The sequence below is a fragment of the Haliotis rubra genome, unplaced genomic scaffold (assembly GCF_003918875.1).
Source record: "Haliotis rubra isolate DU_JTF1 unplaced genomic scaffold, ASM391887v1 Scf10, whole genome shotgun sequence".
Taxonomy (NCBI): domain Eukaryota; kingdom Metazoa; phylum Mollusca; class Gastropoda; order Lepetellida; family Haliotidae; genus Haliotis; species Haliotis rubra.
Genome location: NW_025764892.1, coordinates 3,882,832 through 3,902,426, shown reverse-complemented (window position 1 = coordinate 3,902,426; position 19,595 = coordinate 3,882,832). Strand labels below are relative to the sequence as shown.

Here is a 19,595-nt window from a genome sequence, read left to right as displayed (position 1 = left end):
CGAGCCGAGACAAACACACTGCGACTCTCCCACAGCGCTCGCTCAATGCTATCAAGACGGCAGTGAGTCGACCCGCGGGAACTGCCGAGAGTTGCGGTATTTTTTAGTGGAAATCAACATAATGTTGCCAGCCAGCCAGCCAGTCGGCTGTACAAGCCAAACCGAGCCACACACTGTGACTCGCCCACAGCGCTCGCTCGGTGATACCGAGACAACCTGTGGGGGAAACTGCCTAGAGCTGTGTTTCATTCACTTTCAGACATCTGAAGCCTCGCTAGTCAGCTGGCCGTGCATCATCATCATAGCCGAGCCGAGAGACACACACACTTATACTCGTCCACGGCGCTCGCTCAAAGCAACCCCCGAGACGGTAGCGAGGTGATGACTTCCGAGACCTGCATTTCATTCAGCTAAAAACACCTCTCGACTCGATAATATATAACAAGTACGACAATACATTGGATTGTTAGCTTTTCGCCAGACCGACCCCATGCTCACTAAAAAGTGATTATTTCCTAAACTATTTGACAGATTTTCGTGAAAATTTTGCATGCATCCCGGCAGATGGTTACGCTATAGCAAAACGGCATTGGGAACACTCTTGATGACTTCATTAGATTAATTAAGACTTAATTACGACAAAAAGTTGGACATTTTGCCTTTTCCCGACTGACCCCATGCTCACTTAAAAGTCAATATTTTAGAAACTATTTGACCGATTTCATCAAATTTTGCATGCACCTCCGTAGTAGTATGCACAATGGGGCTACGGGATTAGGGACTCCTCCTTGGGGGGGACCTGGTCCCATAGCCCCATTGTGTATACTACTTCCTTTCAGCAGTATGTTATTTAACATTTAGATATCTACTAACCTCAGTTACAAAACATACACAATTATGCTCAGGACTCATGGCCATTATTTGCTTCAATGTCGTTATCCATTTATATTAAATGAAAGACATGCAGCAACATATTGTACTGTACTGTACTTAATAATTCCTTATGCACTATCCTCTTAGTGGGTGTTCTATGTTATTAGTATTTGGGCGAGAAGGCTTCTCAGGTTCATTTCTAATCTTGAACTTATGCTAGTAACATGTTGATAACTTACCAATGAAATAGAATGGCATTTGCCAGCCATACCGGTCTAAGAGGAGAGATCCCACACTGCCTGTCAACAGAGTGCTACAACACAACAAGTGAATGAGTGAGTGAGTTTGAACCCTGCAGATGTAGATCTACATACAATTATTATGGCACAACTTATCATGCGTACACAGTAAAAATTACATATTAACTGCATTTGAGACTTATAATATATCATATCATATACACACAATAGGACTCTCCTTAAATGAACTCTATAATCAGTTATGAAGATTGCAAAATATTTCTCTTTAACTGTTACTACATGTATTATTAAAATTTCTCAAACAATTTTATATTTAATAAAATATCAGAAAAGTTATAAGCTTGTAACCTAAGGAACATTTCAATGTTCTAAACACAAAAAACCCAACCCCAAACCAAGGAGTTTTCTATTGAATATGAATCATGATTTCAAACATGGTTAGCTGGTTTTGCAAAAATCGTTTAGAAATTAGATTCAGTATGTGCAAGATGGATACATACAAGTTAGTTTGCTAATATAGCTTAGATGTATAGGCAGAGTTGCACTTTTCATTTATGTATGATCATTGATACATGTACATAAATCCTGACATGAAATGTACACATTCCACCAGATGTTTACTGTTTTAATAAGACTATATAAATAAGTACAATCTAAACAAAATGATATTTCTTCTAACATATGCCTTCCAGCAACATACAGATTTATTTATGTAGGCTGAGGTTAATAATATTCCTGTTATCTTTACTTTCATTACTATAAATTTTCAATTAAACTGTGTAAACAACATATATGCACCTGTGCGTTCTGATGAACCATTTAACATCATGAACAACAATAGTAATCATCCACCAAATCAAAAAACACCATGTTTGTTGGCTTTCTGGAAAAAAATGAGCTTCGTCAACTATCTACAGAAACAGACTTCAGACACTTTGTCAAAAGTAAAAATAAACAAATTTTGAAAATGCTGAACATTACATTTTCATGTAGCAGTTATGTCAATATTAGTAGATGGAGAAACAGTTAAGAAATATTTTAGAAGTATGAAATCTGTTTTTGTTGCACTAGCTAATAGAAACAGGAAGACACATAGATGGAGAAAACATAGTGATCTGAATCACTGCTAGAGGATACACTATCGGCACATTCATAAAAGTGCGTCAACATCATGATGATAAGTGATGATGATGATGAGCGTTTAATGCAATAATTAGGTAAAATATCGCCACTGACGTAACTTGATTCAAACATGCTGAAACACCCTGAAAAATGCAGTTTGCTTGGTATTCTCTGATTGTGTAGTTTCTCATTCTTATTTCATAAGAAACTTCAATATTGTATTCTAACATTGGGTTTAATGCAATAACGTAAACTGAAGTGTTCAAGTCCCTTCCTTCTCATTGCTCCTGTTATAAGTAAAATGTAAGCCATCACAGTTGTTCAAACTATGTTGACAGGTATGGGAGTTAACTCCAAATTGGGAATTTAAATCCATGATCATAGGTTTCTGTCACACCTAAGGGGAACAACTCTGAACCATGATGGCAACTCACCTGTGCACCATGAAGAAGACTGTTGTAGAACCATTATTACGTCAGTGAATTTACAGACATTGCATGTTCATAATGTTTCAGCATAAAATGTACATAATACTACGCAAAAAAGTTAAGGACAACAAATTTTATCAATTGACAATAATTAATCTGTCACATCATGTCATTTACACCATAGAAATTTGAAAGAGTCGGCTCATCTCAACATTTTTCATGGCTGACTAACTACAGCAATGTGAAAGAATTGAGTGGTCCTCATATTTTTTCAGTAGTATATTTCATTCATGTTTCAGTGGTAATGAAGCCTTTGACATTGTTTTCTCCACCTATGGGACGTGAGAAGAAAAGACCCTTACCCAAAATGGGATCCCGAGGCTATAAAGCTATATGTGAGAGATCGTTCCTGCTCCACAACCTTCCTTGATATTAAACTTGTCATTCCTGGATAATGGAACCCTGTCACAAAAATAGGTCATAGTAGATAGGGCTAGACAGAGTCGTGCAAAGGCAACAAGCTCATTTCAGACAATATTTGGGTTGGAAACTTGTCATTCTTGGATAATGGAACCCTGTCACAGAAATAGGTAATAGCTGACAGGGCTAAAACCAACTAGCTCATTTCGGACAATAGTTTATGTGAAAAAGCTAGATTTTGGTTGAAAACAACTTGAACTAGTCCTTCAGGATTTTGTCTAGTCGCTGCCATGTTTGTGGTTGGTAGGGTATAGATTTAATTACCTCAGCAAATTAACCTGAGATTTCAGTTACAGCTATCGTGTTGATGCTTGACATTCAGGCATACTGTGGCAAGGAAAATACTTATTACTTGCCAGCTCACCGAAATCAATCTTCTTCAAAGTTCAGTTTGCCAATATGACACCATTATTATGATGTCAGGGTATTCTTGTGGCATTGGCTTCTGAGTCAGGAATTCACTGGCCATTCCAATGTGTAATTTAACAGGAAGCACTGATGCAAATATAGGTCATTACGTAACTCTAAAGAGAAATTATATATCTAACCCATACATAAACTTTAGATGGTTTAAGCCAGAGGAATCACTTGAAACTGAAGTAGAATCAACAGATTCTCATGATTTCCCAAATTTCATTACTATTTAGCAGAAGGCTAAGAAAATAGACCCACTGTCCATACAATGCCAAGGTTTGTCAAACATGAAGTGATTTCATTGACACAGTGCCATATTCCTGAAAGCTTATTTCTGAAGATCTTCATGAAATATTACAATGCATGCCTTCATCACATTGATCAAATTTATGTTTTTATGTATTACCTGTATACCAGTATATAGCAATACGCTTTTCAAACAAAATATTGCAATATCTTTTTATGAGATCCAGTATATCGGGTAAAGAACATATATGAAGTTTTTGTGATTATCTTTATGGTTTAAATTAAAATCTACACAGACATTCATTCACAACAAATGTTTTCCTTCGTTATTCAATGACAAGACAGCATACTGTAATACAATAAACTGTATAAAAAAGAAAATAGAATCCCTGACTATTCAACCTAATTTTGAGATTGCTGTTATCAGAACCATAACATATATGTTTAAGGACTTATAATGTAAAAAAAAGGATCAACATGCACAGTTAATGGCACATGCTGTCAATTACTTAAGTTCCCAATTTATCACAATGCACAATACCTGAATCGCAAAATATTGCAATACAATTTACCTGTCAATACACAGCCCTATTTTTATGAGTGTTTTTTCCATTTATTTCTTATTCAATGTATATCCTATTTAGTTGATATTTATAGAGATCATCACAAAAATTCTGCATGAGGCTGGTCAGACAAACAGACGAATAACAAGACATAACATTATGTAAATTCAAAGTTGAAAAAGGATATTATTATTAAACTATCATTAAAAATGTGAAGACACCAGAACATAATCATCACTGGTTCTAAAAAAGTAACATAAATATTTGTTTAGGAGTTTTCATAACAAGTACTCGGTATCAGCTACATTCAACAGAATCAGATCCCATGATGATAAATTATGAACGATTATCTTTCAATCTTGCATTTGCATTATTTATGAACATCAACTACATTATTACTGCTACGAGAGTAATTTATGAGTACACAAATGTTTATGTTTGTAACAAGTCACGTGGAGCAAAACATATATTACTTCCAGTCACTTACTTCCCAATTAACACACGATGACAGCTATAATAATGTTGGAGGATTTATTGTTACCTGCACCGAGTGCAACCTGTTACTGAAGGTAACCTGTACCTGCCATTGTTAACATACACCAGTGCAGGTTGTAAATAGCAAAATCACAGCCTGAATCACCATACCTTGTGCATACATACAAGCATATGTATGGTCTAGTTTAATACATGCAATTTTGTCCCTACTTAGAATTTTCATATGGTGACACCATCCATTATGCTGTAAAGGTTGGATCAAGGTCAAAATTGTTAATATCCCCATGGAACATGTGTATTAGGACCATTTACCTATTCACTTCAGCTATGCTAAATGTCTAGATATTGCTGATTAATGGCCATTAATGTCTTCCTAAACATACTTGCTGGCGGCCATTACTAACATCTAATCAAAATCCTGTGAGCATTTTTTATCGACAACATAGCTAAGTCCATTAATGTTCAGATTCATAGGGGCGGTGGGTTAGCCTAGTGGTAAAAGCATTCGCTCATCACACAGAAGACCCGGGTTCGATTCCCCACATGGGTACAATATGTGAAGCTATTTCTGGTGTCCCCCGCTGGGATATTGCTGGAATATTGCTAAAAGCAGCATTAAACTAAACTCACTCACTCAGATTCCTAGGCCATGTAGTGGTGCTGAATGAAGAGCCACACATATTTGTTGCCTATTATATTTCATCAAAAGTGCAAAAATAGCAGTGAATCTCAAAAAATTAAATTCTTTCAATGTAGCAATCATCACGGTCATGTTTAAAATAGGATCCAAATAATGTGAGCTGTTTTCATGGATACTGTAGTCGTCATACAAGGTGTCAATTACCGGTACATAAGCCTTGTAGGTACGGAGATTTGAAAATGCCAAAGTTAACAACAAACAATTCACAACGTAAGTACCCTGGCCCCGATTTCTCGAAACAAACTTAAGTCTGAGTTTTGACTTAAGTCTGAGTTTTTACTCAAATTTGAGAAAACGCAGGAAAATGCATTTCCCAGAATAAACTGAAATCAATATTGAACTCAAACTTAGTAGAACATTTGAGTTTGTTGGATAGATTACTTAAGTTGTTTGGGCTTTTTTTAATTTAAAAAATGCAGTTGAGTTAAAAATTCAGCTTTTTCAAATTGTCAAACTCAGTTTGAAATTTGAGTAAAAACTTAAGTTTGTTTCGAGAAATCGGGGCCTGGGGGACTTTCAGTCAGGTGAGTTTAATAGCTTTGTCTCTTCCTATGAGCCTAATGATGCAGAATGTTGATACTGGTAACGGCTGTCACCAAGCATCAACAGCTGTTGCTAGGTAATATCTATATTGCAATTATCACTTTGTTACCATCCCTCACAACAGCTGTAGATTCCTGCTCATGTTTAAGTGTCATTTCAATAGAAACATCATTTGTGAGATAAGCTCACATTCCACAACAGTACACAATACAACTAGAGACTAATTATGCATAGCATATGGGATATTAAACATGGGTTTCAAAGTCTGGTATTTTGTCAACTGATATGAAAAGCATCTATAACAATGCCTACATTTGTTCATAAAACATGTTACATGGGGCGTTTCAAGTATCAAATTAACTCCGCTCTCAGCACAAAAGCCAAAGACTCATTGATGTAAACAGGACTCGCAATACCTTGATAACTTGTTCAGTAGCTAGAGACAGGTATGCTTAGTTAAGCAACACCTGATTCTTCTGAATATATTGCTTGACACCTTCATGTACCTGCAGAGTTGTTATCAGCACAATATTACAATACCTGGACATCTTGACATTATTTCTCAATCTTCCCTAGGAGCTAGAATTAAGATTGTTTTACTCTCAGCTGAGTGGATGGTACAATGTTTCAGGGTATACACCTTCAACTAACTCTCCTACAGTAAATTATTCTGAAATACATACATGCCTCTATCAGAAATCATTCAACCACAAATCTGAAATGCACAGACTGATCAGCTGATAAAGAGTTGTCATAAACTTCAGAGCAAAAAACCATTAGATTCAGAATCTGCTTAACAACTACTCCAAGAAAAATATGGCCTGACTTGCTGTCGAGAGAGAATATCGGCTATTATCAGTAATCTCAGCCTGTCTATAGACTTTTTAAAACTACCAAGATGACAGATTTAGACAAGCTACTGATCATATACTGTACAGATCATCTGGTGAACGCTCCACACAAGATACCAAGCACCTCTTCAAAATCAATCCTTAAATCACCACTTCAAACTCTTTATATTCACCTCTGAATATTTAATGATCCACACAACAATGTCATGTGTGAATGATGAATTTATTTTCATAATAATGATGTTCATGAAAACTTGAAGTTCCCGGTTAAACTATTTCGTATTATGATCCATGTCAAAGGACTGTAATGATAGGCATTGTACATATGACACTGATACATAATACATTTCAAGTACATGTACTGTCCAAATTTTGGAACACATATTCAGTTTTGCAGTGATTTGAAGATTGATGTCGATCTTGTCTACAAAGGCAGGGCCAGGAAGAGAGAGTGGTTGTGGTGAAGGCCAGGTTCTAGACTACTAGCGGATGCAACAACCCTCGTACTCACCCCCCGTATGTACCAGCGACCACGAGAGAGCAGTATCCTGACCGCTCTTTCTTTGCAACATACTGACAGGTCATACTGGTAGTTGCTGGCATGTGTACACCTTACAACAGGCCAATACACCATAGCATCAGTACACAGAGGCAACATGCTGATATAACTTCTTGTAACCACGGTAACCTTGTGTTAATTGTTATTCATTACCAACATGACAATTGATGTTGGCTGGAATGTTTAGGAGTATCTACATGGTGCATTTCATATGCAAAGAGAACATGCATAGTTATTAGCTTTGGGCCAGGGTGTTTGGTAGTCAGACAGGCAGGGATGAATATCTAATAATATGAGGGCATTTCAATTATTTTCTGTTAGCTTGTGAAGGAATATACTAAAGTTACAGCACAAAGAAAACACTTTTATCTAAAAGCATAATAACTTAATGCATGAAATATGCCCAAGTAGGATTAAAAGGGCTGGTGGAACAAAGGACACCTGATACCCTGCTAAAACTACAAAAGAAGTGGATTAGACATTAGTTGTTTTCGTCACTAACACGCAAAGCTTATTAATACTACAGAGTTACCATCAACCTATACAGCCTCATTCACTTTATAAGCCTAGTGTCATGAGAACTTCAGTGAACCTGAGTTCTCAGAATTTGTATCTAGCCCTGCTTGAAGAAGAAAAACTATGTTCACATTATTCTCAGTTTTATTCAGTTCCATTCTGTAACAAAATCCAAGAACTTAAGCCTTCAATTCAGTGAGAACTGTCATCATTGGATTTTTACTTGTCCTTAGTACCATTAAGTACACCCTGCATAGAAGACTAGCATTAATTCTAAAGGCTGCCTGATGGTGAAATGATAGTCTATGGTAAAAAGGTCAGGAAGTCACTAATCCTTCCTAAATTTTCAAGCCTTGGACTAAAGACACATTCTGATTTTGACAGCCTGACAGTAACTGATGGCAATCTCCTTACATGACGGAGAGCGGGAAGTCGCGGGTTCGATCCCCGACTGCGTCATACCAAAAGACGTTAAATATATGGTACTTGTTGGTCCCTGCCTGGCGCTCGGCATTAATGGGTACAACAAGGACTGGTCGACTTGGAGTCAGTATAATGTGTCTGAGTGGGGTATTCATGCTTCACTGCAGCACGGTATCTCAGTGGGCTAGCACTATAAAACCAGCTAAAGTCTGGGCTAGTACAAGCAGCCGCACATACACATACACACGCATGCACATCGTCATATGAGAGAAATATTCTCAAGCATGACGTTAAACCCAATTTCACCTCACCTCACCTCACCTTACATGACATTCACATGTCCATATTGTTTGCATAAAGTGAAATCTCAAGACCGTCAAACCCCATCTAACAGACCATTATTCCTGGGAATAAGTGACATCACCAGATACATAGGGATTGTTATCATGGACAATGATTGATCTAGAAGATTTTAAAACACATTGTATTGTCAAAAGCAAGACAACAAAACTTAACTAAAAGTCTTCAAGTAAACAGTCATACAGTAAGGCGTAGAAAATGGCGACAGTAAACTATGTTTATAGAGAACATATTGACAATGAAATTGTGGACATAGGGAACTATTCTTTTAGTCCTGGCCACTTGTACTGGGGTGGAAATAACTTTAAAATTGATAGTGTACTCTGGTACAGTGGCACATGTAAAGTCACTTGCCATGATTATTTTCTCACTATACCAACTGTTTTCTTGCTGATTTTTTAAATAAACAACATAATAAACATTGGAAAGTCAACTGGACATAGGTACAGTGTGATATACAAATTGGCTTGCCCGACAGAAAAAAACACTGGACTCGGACGTCGGGGAATGGGTTATTTCCACCCTTGTTGTATACATATTAGTTGAAATCTGTTTAATGATCTATGATTATAATGAAAGAAAATTAGAGTTTCATTATAGCTGTAGTTGATTATACTATACTGATACATGTTAAATCCTACGACTGACCTAAACATCAAGAGAAAGATTCAAAATTCACAGTTAATCGATCAATAATCCTGGTGAAACTGCCTTTTTATCATGTGAATGAAAAGGTGAGGTGAAATGGAATTTAATGTTACAATGAAGATTATTGTACTTGTACTTGTAATTGTATAGTGATGTGCCTTCACATGCTTGTGTGTGGGATGCTTGCAATGCCAGTTTCATAGTGCTGCTCAATTGTGATACCATGCTGCAGCTTAACATTGAATCTCCTCTATCATAGACACAGCAAACTGATTTCAAGCCAACCAGTCCTTGTATTATCACCCCAATGCCTAGCATCAGGCAAGGTAACAACAAGTAACATGTTCTGGTGTGAAGCACCTGTGGATTGAACCTTCAATCTTCTTGGGACAGAAGCTTTTTTCACTAAACCATGCAGGCTGTTGTGTCCAACATATTGCTGAACTCTTTTGATTTTATATTGTGTTATAAAACATGGTTTTGGTGGATTTGAATTTTGTTGCCATGGAATAAGATGTAACTCAAAATGAAATTGCTATTAAAGTATTAACAGAAACAGTTTCTTTTGAAACGTTTCAAAACTTTCTCTCTCTGCAAAACAAGTTGTTAACTGTACCGAATCTGAAACCTTTAATAACATGATACTTTATTGGACATGACTGAAATAATATTTTTTCAACACATGGTGTTTATGGATTCATTTCCAGATTGATAGCGCATGACACCAAACCTCTGCTCACTAGCCACATATTTATATTGTGATGCAAATGAGATGTGACACTGACAGAATACATGATCACCATGCCTGACAATGATTTTCCATGACTGCATCACAATCCTGACATGTGAACAGCTGTCTCTGTCTCTCAGTCGGAGCTGAACAGGAATATCACTCACAACCTGATTCTGTATTCTTGATGGTTCAAGGAAAACATGAACATTCTATAACCAACATAAAAAATGGGACATATGTGAGATTCTTAGTCAGTAAAATCAAGAATTTTTTTTTGTGTGTGTTAAAAATTTGGATTTCTGTAAAGTTCTTGTTTTCCTATATCCAGAGGTACTTTAACATTGCTTTCAATGCGATTATGTTAAATTATGCATTTAAACCTAATCCACTCTATTGGTCCTGTTACTAATGAAATACAATTCACCTTGCAAAACCTTATCATTATCTAAAATATAACAGCTTTAAAGGGAATTATATGTTTACACCATTTGCTAGACTTACGGCCAAAATTGACCTCTGTGTTTGTGTTGATAAATCCCTTAATAACTAAGTTAAGTAAGATTTACCACATTAAAACAGTTAGAAATTATAGTGCATGTGAACTTTCAGCCTTTGCAGTAATGGTGGCTGAAAGGAAGACGATCTATGATGGCATTATATACCATATCACAGTGTGACGTATAGCGTTATATACCATATCACATTGTGACGTATAGCATTATATACCATATCACTGTGTGACGTATAGTGTTATTAATTTATGTGCTGGTACATAAGCCGATTCACATGGGGAAGATTATACAACGATAGTGTGAGTATCTATCTGTCTCACTGGAGATGAATAATGTAGTTTCGTTATTAGTATGATAAATGTATACATGAATACACAACTACTATATTGACAAAAAAACTGAAACAAAACACTTCATATCATCTGTCATGTGAAATGTGATAATGCCTCTTATTTTAGTTCCATATGGCACTCATCAATATTCAAGTGAGGACCAGACATTACATGGCTGACATTATAAGAATCATACAATGACACATCAAACAAGTCAATGAGCCTAACCCCCTAGTCCTGTTAGGAGCCTGTTACAACAGGCAAAGTTGCCTCTTATCATGCATTGCGGCCTCTTATGACAGGCGGGGCGGTGGGGTAGCCTAGTGGTTAAGGCGTTCGCTCGTCACGCCGAAGACCCGGGTTCAATTCCCCACATGGGTACAATGTGTTAAGCCCATTTCTGGTGTCCCCCGCCGTGATATTGCTGGAATATTGCTAAAAGCGGTGTAAAACCGAACTCACTCACTCACTCTTATGACATGCATTGTGGCCTCTTATGACAGGCATTGTGGCCTCTTATGACATGCATTGTGGCCTCTTATGACATGCATTGTGGCCTCTTATGACAGGCATTGTGGCCTTTAATGACATGCATTGTGGCCTCTTCTGACATGCATTGTGGCCTTTTATGACATGCATTGTGGCCTCTTATGACATGCATTGTGGCCTCTTATGACAGGCATTGTGGCCTCTTATGACATGCATTGTGGCCTCTTATGACATGCATTGTGGCCTCTTATGACATGCATTGTGGCCTCTTTATGCACTTATGACAGGCATTGTGGCCTCTTATGACATGCATTGTGGCCTCTTATGACAGGCATTGTGGCCTCTTATGACATGCATTGTGGCCTCTTATGACAGGCATTGTGGCCTCTTATGACATGCATTGTGGCCTCTTATGACATGCATTGTGGCCTCTTATGACATGCACATGGGCTCATTGTGGCCTCTTATGACATGCATTGTGGCCTCTTATGACATGCATTGTGGCCTCTTATGACATGCATTGTGGCCTCTTATGACATGCATTGTGGCCTCTTATGACAGGCATTGTGGCCTCTTATGACAGGCATTGTGGCCTCTTATGACATGCATTGTGGCCTCTTATGAGGCATTGTGACAGGCATTGTGGCCTCTTATGACATGCATTGTGGCCTCTTATGACATGCATTGTGGCCTCTTATGACAGGCATTGTGGCCTCTTATGACATGGCATTGCATGGCCTCTTATGACATGCATTGTGGCCTCTTATGCCTCTTATGACATGCATTGTGGCCTCTTATGACAGGCATTGTGGCCTCTTATGACAGGCTTGGCCTCTTATGACAGGCATTGTGGCCTCTTATGACAGGCATTGTGGCTCTGCATTGTGGCCTCTTGTGACATGCATTGTGGCCTCTTATGACATGCATTGTGGCCTCTTATGACAGGCATTGTGGCCTCTTATGACATGCATTGTGGCCTCTTATGACATGCATTGTGGCCTCTTATGACAGGCATTGTGGCCTCTTATGACAGGCATTGTGGCCTCTTATGACAGGCATTGTGGCCTCTTATGACAGGCATTGTGGCCTCTTATGACAGGCATTGTGGCCTCTTATGACAGGCATTGTGGCCTCTTATGACAGGCATTGTGGCCTCTTATGACATGCATTTTGGCTTATTGTGATATGCATTGAGGCCTCTTATGACAGCATGGTTACTTTTTACAACAGACTCCATATTAAACCTCAGACTCCACTTTAAACAAAGTTAAACAAACTATAAAATCTTGTAGAATCTCACCTTGACAGACTCCCAACAGGACTCGGGACAGCACAACGATGTAGAGAGACATGTGTTTGTCTGTTGACAGGTATGCTACTTGTGGTGTCCAGAATGTGATCAGGGACCACAGACAAGCTGCTATGGGGAGGACAATGTCTCCACCGATGCGGTCACTCAGATAGCCACCCAGAAACTGCGTCATGGTGTACCCCCAGAAAAAGGCAGACAAGACAGTTCCCTGAAAGGAAAATTCCCAAGTCACCATATATATATCAATGAACACATTTCGGGGAACTTCCCTAATGAAAACCAATATTCTGGATAATCTTTCCAGAACATGTCAACATCGTGGTTTTCATCAATTACATGGACATGGGTTACCCAATCACCACAGAAATGCTGAGTTGTCTCCCTTGAGTGTGCCATGATCCTAAGATTCTGGAAGAAAATCCCCGACTCTAAACCAATTAACCATTAAACAGTTCACCAATTGAACACCCCTTTAAATGAGACCTATGCCTACTGCCCTTCCAGAAACCTAAACTACTAACCATGCTAAGAGTTATTAATAAATACCAGTACATTGCAGTGGGGCAGATCCAGCATTTTGGAGAAGTGGGGGTGCACATAAATCATGAAGTCCAAAAGTTAGGGGGAAATGCTCCTCAGGGAAAAAAAATTCGGGAGAGAGGCCGAATGTACAAGAACAGTCCTCTCATGTCATGCATGACAAACTGAAGGTGTCACTCTGAAAAACAAGATCCATGTAGAGAAAAAGTCAACATGATCATATATTATACTATATTATAGTCATTGGTTTTTTGTTAAATGCATGAAATAAAAAGCCAAGATGGAAATTTAAACATTTTCCTAATCTAATAGTAATGATAACATATTTTATTAATCATTGATATAGGGCAATTCACATTCGTATACATATACAAATTGTTTCATCTTATATTAGGTGAATGTTTGGTGAACCGCTAGATCCCTAGATATTAGCTGCTATAATGTACCACATTTATGAAGCAAACTATTGAATGCTGAATCTGGTCATCAATAATTTGCCAATAGCATCCAGATCAATAACATGGAGCACTGAATGGTTTGACCATGCACAATAACCAAGTGTATCAAAGTTACGAGATTACTATGGTTACCAGGTCTTCCTGCACAAAATATCTACCTATGAAGCATGAAACAAACTGAAAGGATTGATTAAATAAGCACACTTTACTTGTATGAATGTTGGTTGGTGCCCTAGTTTGATGCCCACCAGTCTGAATTGTGTCAATAGTGAAAACAGTTTTTGATTTACGAAAACAAGGACATTCAACGGTTTTGTGCTATTCAATCATCATACCCTTGTGGTACATGGCCATCAGCTGGCTTTGTGTACATCACTGTAAATTCTTGTGATGATGTTGTGGGTTCAAGGGACTGTACATTGTATATGAGAAAGTTAAAATGTTCTTATTTCTACACACAGTTTAACCAAATTCTATTACGTTCATCTTAGGTTTATTGCCTTTTTTAACAGTCTCTAAACCCAAAAGTCCAAAAGATATATGCATTGCCAAGTGATTGGTGAAAGTGCTGGTAAAATAAGTTTTACTGTTTCAAATTCAATATGGAGCTAATGTGAGTGCATATGCCCAAATATATATAATAAAGGCCAAAATATTGTCAAAATGTGTGACATTGTGCCTTTAACGTGTGCTAGGTAATGAAAATGTGTTGGACCCATTCAGAATTAGCATATATCATATGTTCACACGACATGGAAATACGACTCCAGCTAAATGATCATATGGAAGCTGCCAAATGTTGTTTCTACCAAACCAAAGTGCCATTATCACAGTTTCATTGAAGAGAATAACACATCAAAATTAAAAGCATAAAGATACAGATGTCATCATGAATAGAAACTGGCGCGCCAAATTACCACATGTGAAAGCGATGTTGGCACAAAAAGTTTACAACATGGCATCATGTTTTGATGTCAAGGCCACACTTTTGAAATCTCCATTTTGACAAAATGTGAAAGGGCTAGGGTAATTCATCCACATGGTCAGTCAATTCACCTGACTCGTGAGTACTTATAAAACAAGTGTTTGCAACTAATATGGCAATGTCCCCTGCCGCTAAAGAAGAATGAAATATTTATAACATATTTACTAGTGTTACATTTTGGTCACGATTCCTGAAATGACTGGTGTCTGCATAATCACCCAATGTAGGCTGTCAACATAATTGAAGACCTTGGGTGCAACGTTTTATAAGATAACACGATTACATAAGTTTGAAAAGTGGTGGTGACCTTAAAGATAAGGTCAAGGAATAGTGGCACAGCTTTAAACAATGAAGAAGTGGACATCACTGTCGATCACTTTGAACCTGGCCAATGTTGGCGCATTGCTCATGAACTTCCTGATTATATACATGATATATGCAACTTATACCCAATAAAGATCACAGTTGTCTTCCCACATGTTATTTATGATTATTTTCTGTCTAACAGCATCATAAACAAAATGTTAAACTGTGCTGTGACAAAGTATCTAGCACCATGGTAAAACAACAGGGCACACAGTGGATACAAATATGCAAAACAAAATACACATCTGTTGCAGACTAAACATCAATAGTCTTATGCCAATACAGTGGGAAAAGTAAAGTATTTTGACAAGTCTGTTCAGATCTCTTTTCAAAATTGGTAATTCACTTGGGTGCATACTCAAAATTTGACCATGATGACAGCAAAAGGCCAAGAGAGAGTGAGTGAATGAGTTTGGTTTCACGCTGATTTTATCAATATTCCACCAATATCACAGCGGGGGGCACCAGAAAATGGGGAATCGAACCTGGGTCTTCGGCATGACGAGCGAACCTCCCGCAAAGGGGCAAGAGGTGTGGTCACCAATTTACTAATCTAACCATACCTTGCAATCTTGGCACTGTATCAAAATATGAGTTACACAGTGTTAAATCTGAGAAGATTAGTATTGACGATCATTGGAATGTCAACGTTTGATATCTCAATTCACAGTCGAACAAGAAACATTTTCATGGCAACACACAGTCATGCAGCAAGGTGGTGTAAATAGTTTGAAACCATATATGTCAAATGACCAGCAAAAATGTAAAGATACAGTATTGTACATTAATCAGGTGTACATGTGAAGGTTATCAAAACAAACTCACTGATTCTGTCTTGTCCCAAGACATCTCCTCTGACACTGCAACAACTGCCATTGGCATGATTGTACGAGAGGCGTACAACATAGACGTCCCGGCAAATAGTGCCATGGCCCATTGTCGTTTTTCTTGTCTGTAACACAAACATTGAAAATAGATAGAAAAATGTTCATGGGATATATGTTAAACATATATATGCTGTAAAATAATAACACTCCTAAAACCTGTCCTTATGGGAACCTACCCCCTCCTTGTTGAAGTAGTTACAGCATCCGCTCAGAGAGTGGAAGATCGCGGGTTCGATCCCCGACCGCGTCATACCAGAAGACGTTAAAATATGGTAGTTGTTGATCACTACCTGGCCCTCGGCATTCATGGGTACAACAAGGACTGGTCGGTTCAGAGTCAGCATAATGTGTCTGAGTGGGGTATTCATGCTTAACTGCGGCATGGTATCTCAGTGAGCTGGCACTATAAAATCAGCTTAAGTCCTGGCTAGTACAAGTAGCCACACATACACACGCATGCATGTTGTTTTATGAGCGAAATATTCTGAACAGGACATCAAACCCCATTTCACATCATCTCACCTTGTAAAAACCCTATTTTCATGGTTTGCTTGGTATTTTGATATCATACTCTATCTGGCTTTATAGAGCCACATGGTAAACCTTTGAGGCAAACATTGCCTTGTTTCTTAGTATTAACCTATAGTGATAATCACTGACATTACTTAATCCACAGAGCACTAAATTATAACTAAGTGTTTACATAGGTGTCCGGCTGTAAACCAGACATTATGTCAGTTAAACATAGTCCATTATAAACATAGAATAGTTGCCTGGTCATGTGCCTGTCCTGTAACTTCAACCATGTCACGCTCTAGTAGTGCTGATTAGTATTTGAGTAGTGTATATCAGCAAACAAAACATACTAGGTCATATTTTGTCATTTCAGAATAAGAACATTAGATAATGTTTTCATTGAGGGAAAGTGGACATTTTCACTATAGAGTCAAGTTAAACAACATGTTATCAAGAGTTTGGAGGTTTTCATTACTGAAATTCTCAGGAAATATCTTTTCAAAAACTTGGTTTTAGTGAATCTATTTTGCCACTCTATCATTCTGAGGAATGAGAGTGAACAGTTCTATTTTGCCACTCTGTCATTCTGTGGAATGAGAGTGGGCAGTTCTATGACATATACCATGTAAAAGGTTTGACTTTGTCCTACAAAACTAAGGGTTAAGAGGACCCCAAAAATATTAGTTGCAAGAATCCATAGAGGATATTGAGGGTCTTGTGAAGTAAAGAAATAGTGTAGTATACTGTACTTTCAGATGTAATAATTACATTTACAATAGGAACTTTAGATTACTTATTGAGACTTTGTTAGATGATTGCCGATGATGACTGAACTGGCCATTATTTACAGCATCCAAATTTTTAATACCACAGAAACTAATTATATGATGTGATAAGACAGACATTGTGACAGCTGTATCCATAAAAGACATTTCAAAACATGTATCTAATACAACAGATAATGATCAATGATGAGCTGAACATAGCAGTTGTAGTGCACTGTACTGGGTTCACTACTTCACATATCAATGAGTGACTCATGGAAGACTGAACTCACTGTATCAGCTTGAAGCTACGCTTGGCTGATGAGGTAATCCAATTACGGTAGCCAAGATGTTAAAATAGGACCAAATGGGCCATCACAAACAATTAGTGACTTAACCAAGTCATCAACACCCAAATCCTTACCTGTTTGTGCATGCACAGTACCCATGTTCTCCATGATGACGAAATTTGAAACTTAACAAAACTTTAAGGGGTTTCCTCAAATTACACTGTATTAATCTATTTAAGTGAGTGAGTGAGTGAGTTTAGTTTTTTTAGCAATTTTCCAGCAATACCACGACGGGGGACACCAGAAATGGGCTTCACAAATTGTACCCATGTGGGGAATTGAACCCGGGTCTTTAGCGTGACGAGTCAACGCTTTAACCACTAGGCTACCCCAGCGCCCCTAATCTGTTTTAGAGATATCGTACCCATACCCGACCTCACTACCTCAAAGTCCAAGAATTGTAACTTAAGGATTGTAAAGGGGAGTTTGATTGCAAGTGGTGACCAACCCTCAGGATCAGAAAGGGGTCTTCTATTGGAGATTGGAAAAGGGGTCTATGGGGTGCCCTCACTCTAACACAACTAACCTAAGAATCAACATAACTTGTATCAGATTTTACATCAGCCATTTATGAAGTTTTACAAACAGGTTATTATTTTAGTTTGAGGGTAAGGTCATAGTGTACTGTGTAGTATATGAAGTGCACAAGAGGCACCAAGTAATCTTCTAGATAAAGATAAGACAATGTGCTCTGGCTCTGAAATTTGGGCTTTTGAAATACAGAACTGTTGTTATACTTCACATCGATAGTCAGTAAGCATGGAACAAATGCTATCTCACAATGCCTACCTGCTGCTACTGGTTCCACCAGACCACATACGGACCAGTACCTGGGCACGAGTTAACAAAGATTAAGGAAATGAATCCTACGCTAGGTAATAACCTTGTTGCACCAGACAAAAACGCACCTGCTGCACAATATACACTTTTACACAACTGAATTTTGGTAAGGATGATTTAAAACATCATTAAAACAAAACTATTCTGAGTCTGATATGAGGTTGAATTTTAGAGTTTCAGGTTGCACCAGAGCAAGTTCTAAATGCTTAGATCAAAACCTGAGTACTTTGGATCTTGTACATCATGTTATGTGGTCTCTTGTGAGGGGGGTGCGATTATAGAATATGTTTGCCACCTTATTTTGAGACTATTTTACCATGTTATTGTTAACCAATAATCCTTTCCTTTAATACTCAGGGTTAGCTTTTCTTTCTTTTGCTTCCTTGGTGGCGAATGTATCCTATATGCGGCTCCATGAGCGGCATTTTTAGAAGTTGGGTATGTCTTTCAGTATGTTCAGATACAATTAAAGAAACATGTTAAAGCTCATCCAACTAAATTTTTCGTGTCACAGCATCTTCTATATAAATCATGAACACAGCTTCGATGTCACCAAGCAACCACATACAAATCAGAGATTGGACCTTCTTTAAATAATTAGGAATCAATTGACGCAGTGAACCGGAACAAGTTGTCAACACACTTCGTGACTCCCAACTCCGTTTATAAGAATTCGAACCGCAACCTTTCGGATCTGTGCCGACTGCACACATGGTGGCAGTTATTTGGATCAAAATAGCTTATAATAAACACAGTCGTGAGTAAAATGTAGTTTACTGTACCTATTCCAGAACACTCCACCGGGAACCTTTTTGTCTTTGATCGAAATCGTGATGTCTGGTTTGTAGACGTCATCTTCGGTTTTCGCCATGTTTTGAAAGGTTGGCTTAAAAATATGAAGTCGGAATATAATAATTTAAACGTGACTTTCTTTGAGAAATATACATATCATATAATTTCTCATATTACTTTGACTACTGGTTGGCAATTTACATACCATTTTTCAAGCATGAAAAATATTTGTTGGAGT

At 37.9% G+C, this 19,595-nt stretch overlaps 1 protein-coding gene across 1 annotated transcript in view; it reads right to left on the bottom strand.

The window, feature by feature from the left end:
* Window positions 1-19,436, bottom strand: part of LOC124263251 (solute carrier family 17 member 9-like) — a 35,187-nt gene extending 15,751 nt beyond the window's left edge. Inside the window, 5 exon segments of the mRNA XM_046697874.1 lie at window positions 1,113-1,186; window positions 3,046-3,145; window positions 12,848-13,067; window positions 16,034-16,160; window positions 19,348-19,436. Of these exon segments, the coding sequence (XP_046553830.1) occupies window positions 1,113-1,186; window positions 3,046-3,145; window positions 12,848-13,067; window positions 16,034-16,160; window positions 19,348-19,436 (610 nt within the window).
* Window positions 19,437-19,595: the final 159 nt, after the last annotated feature.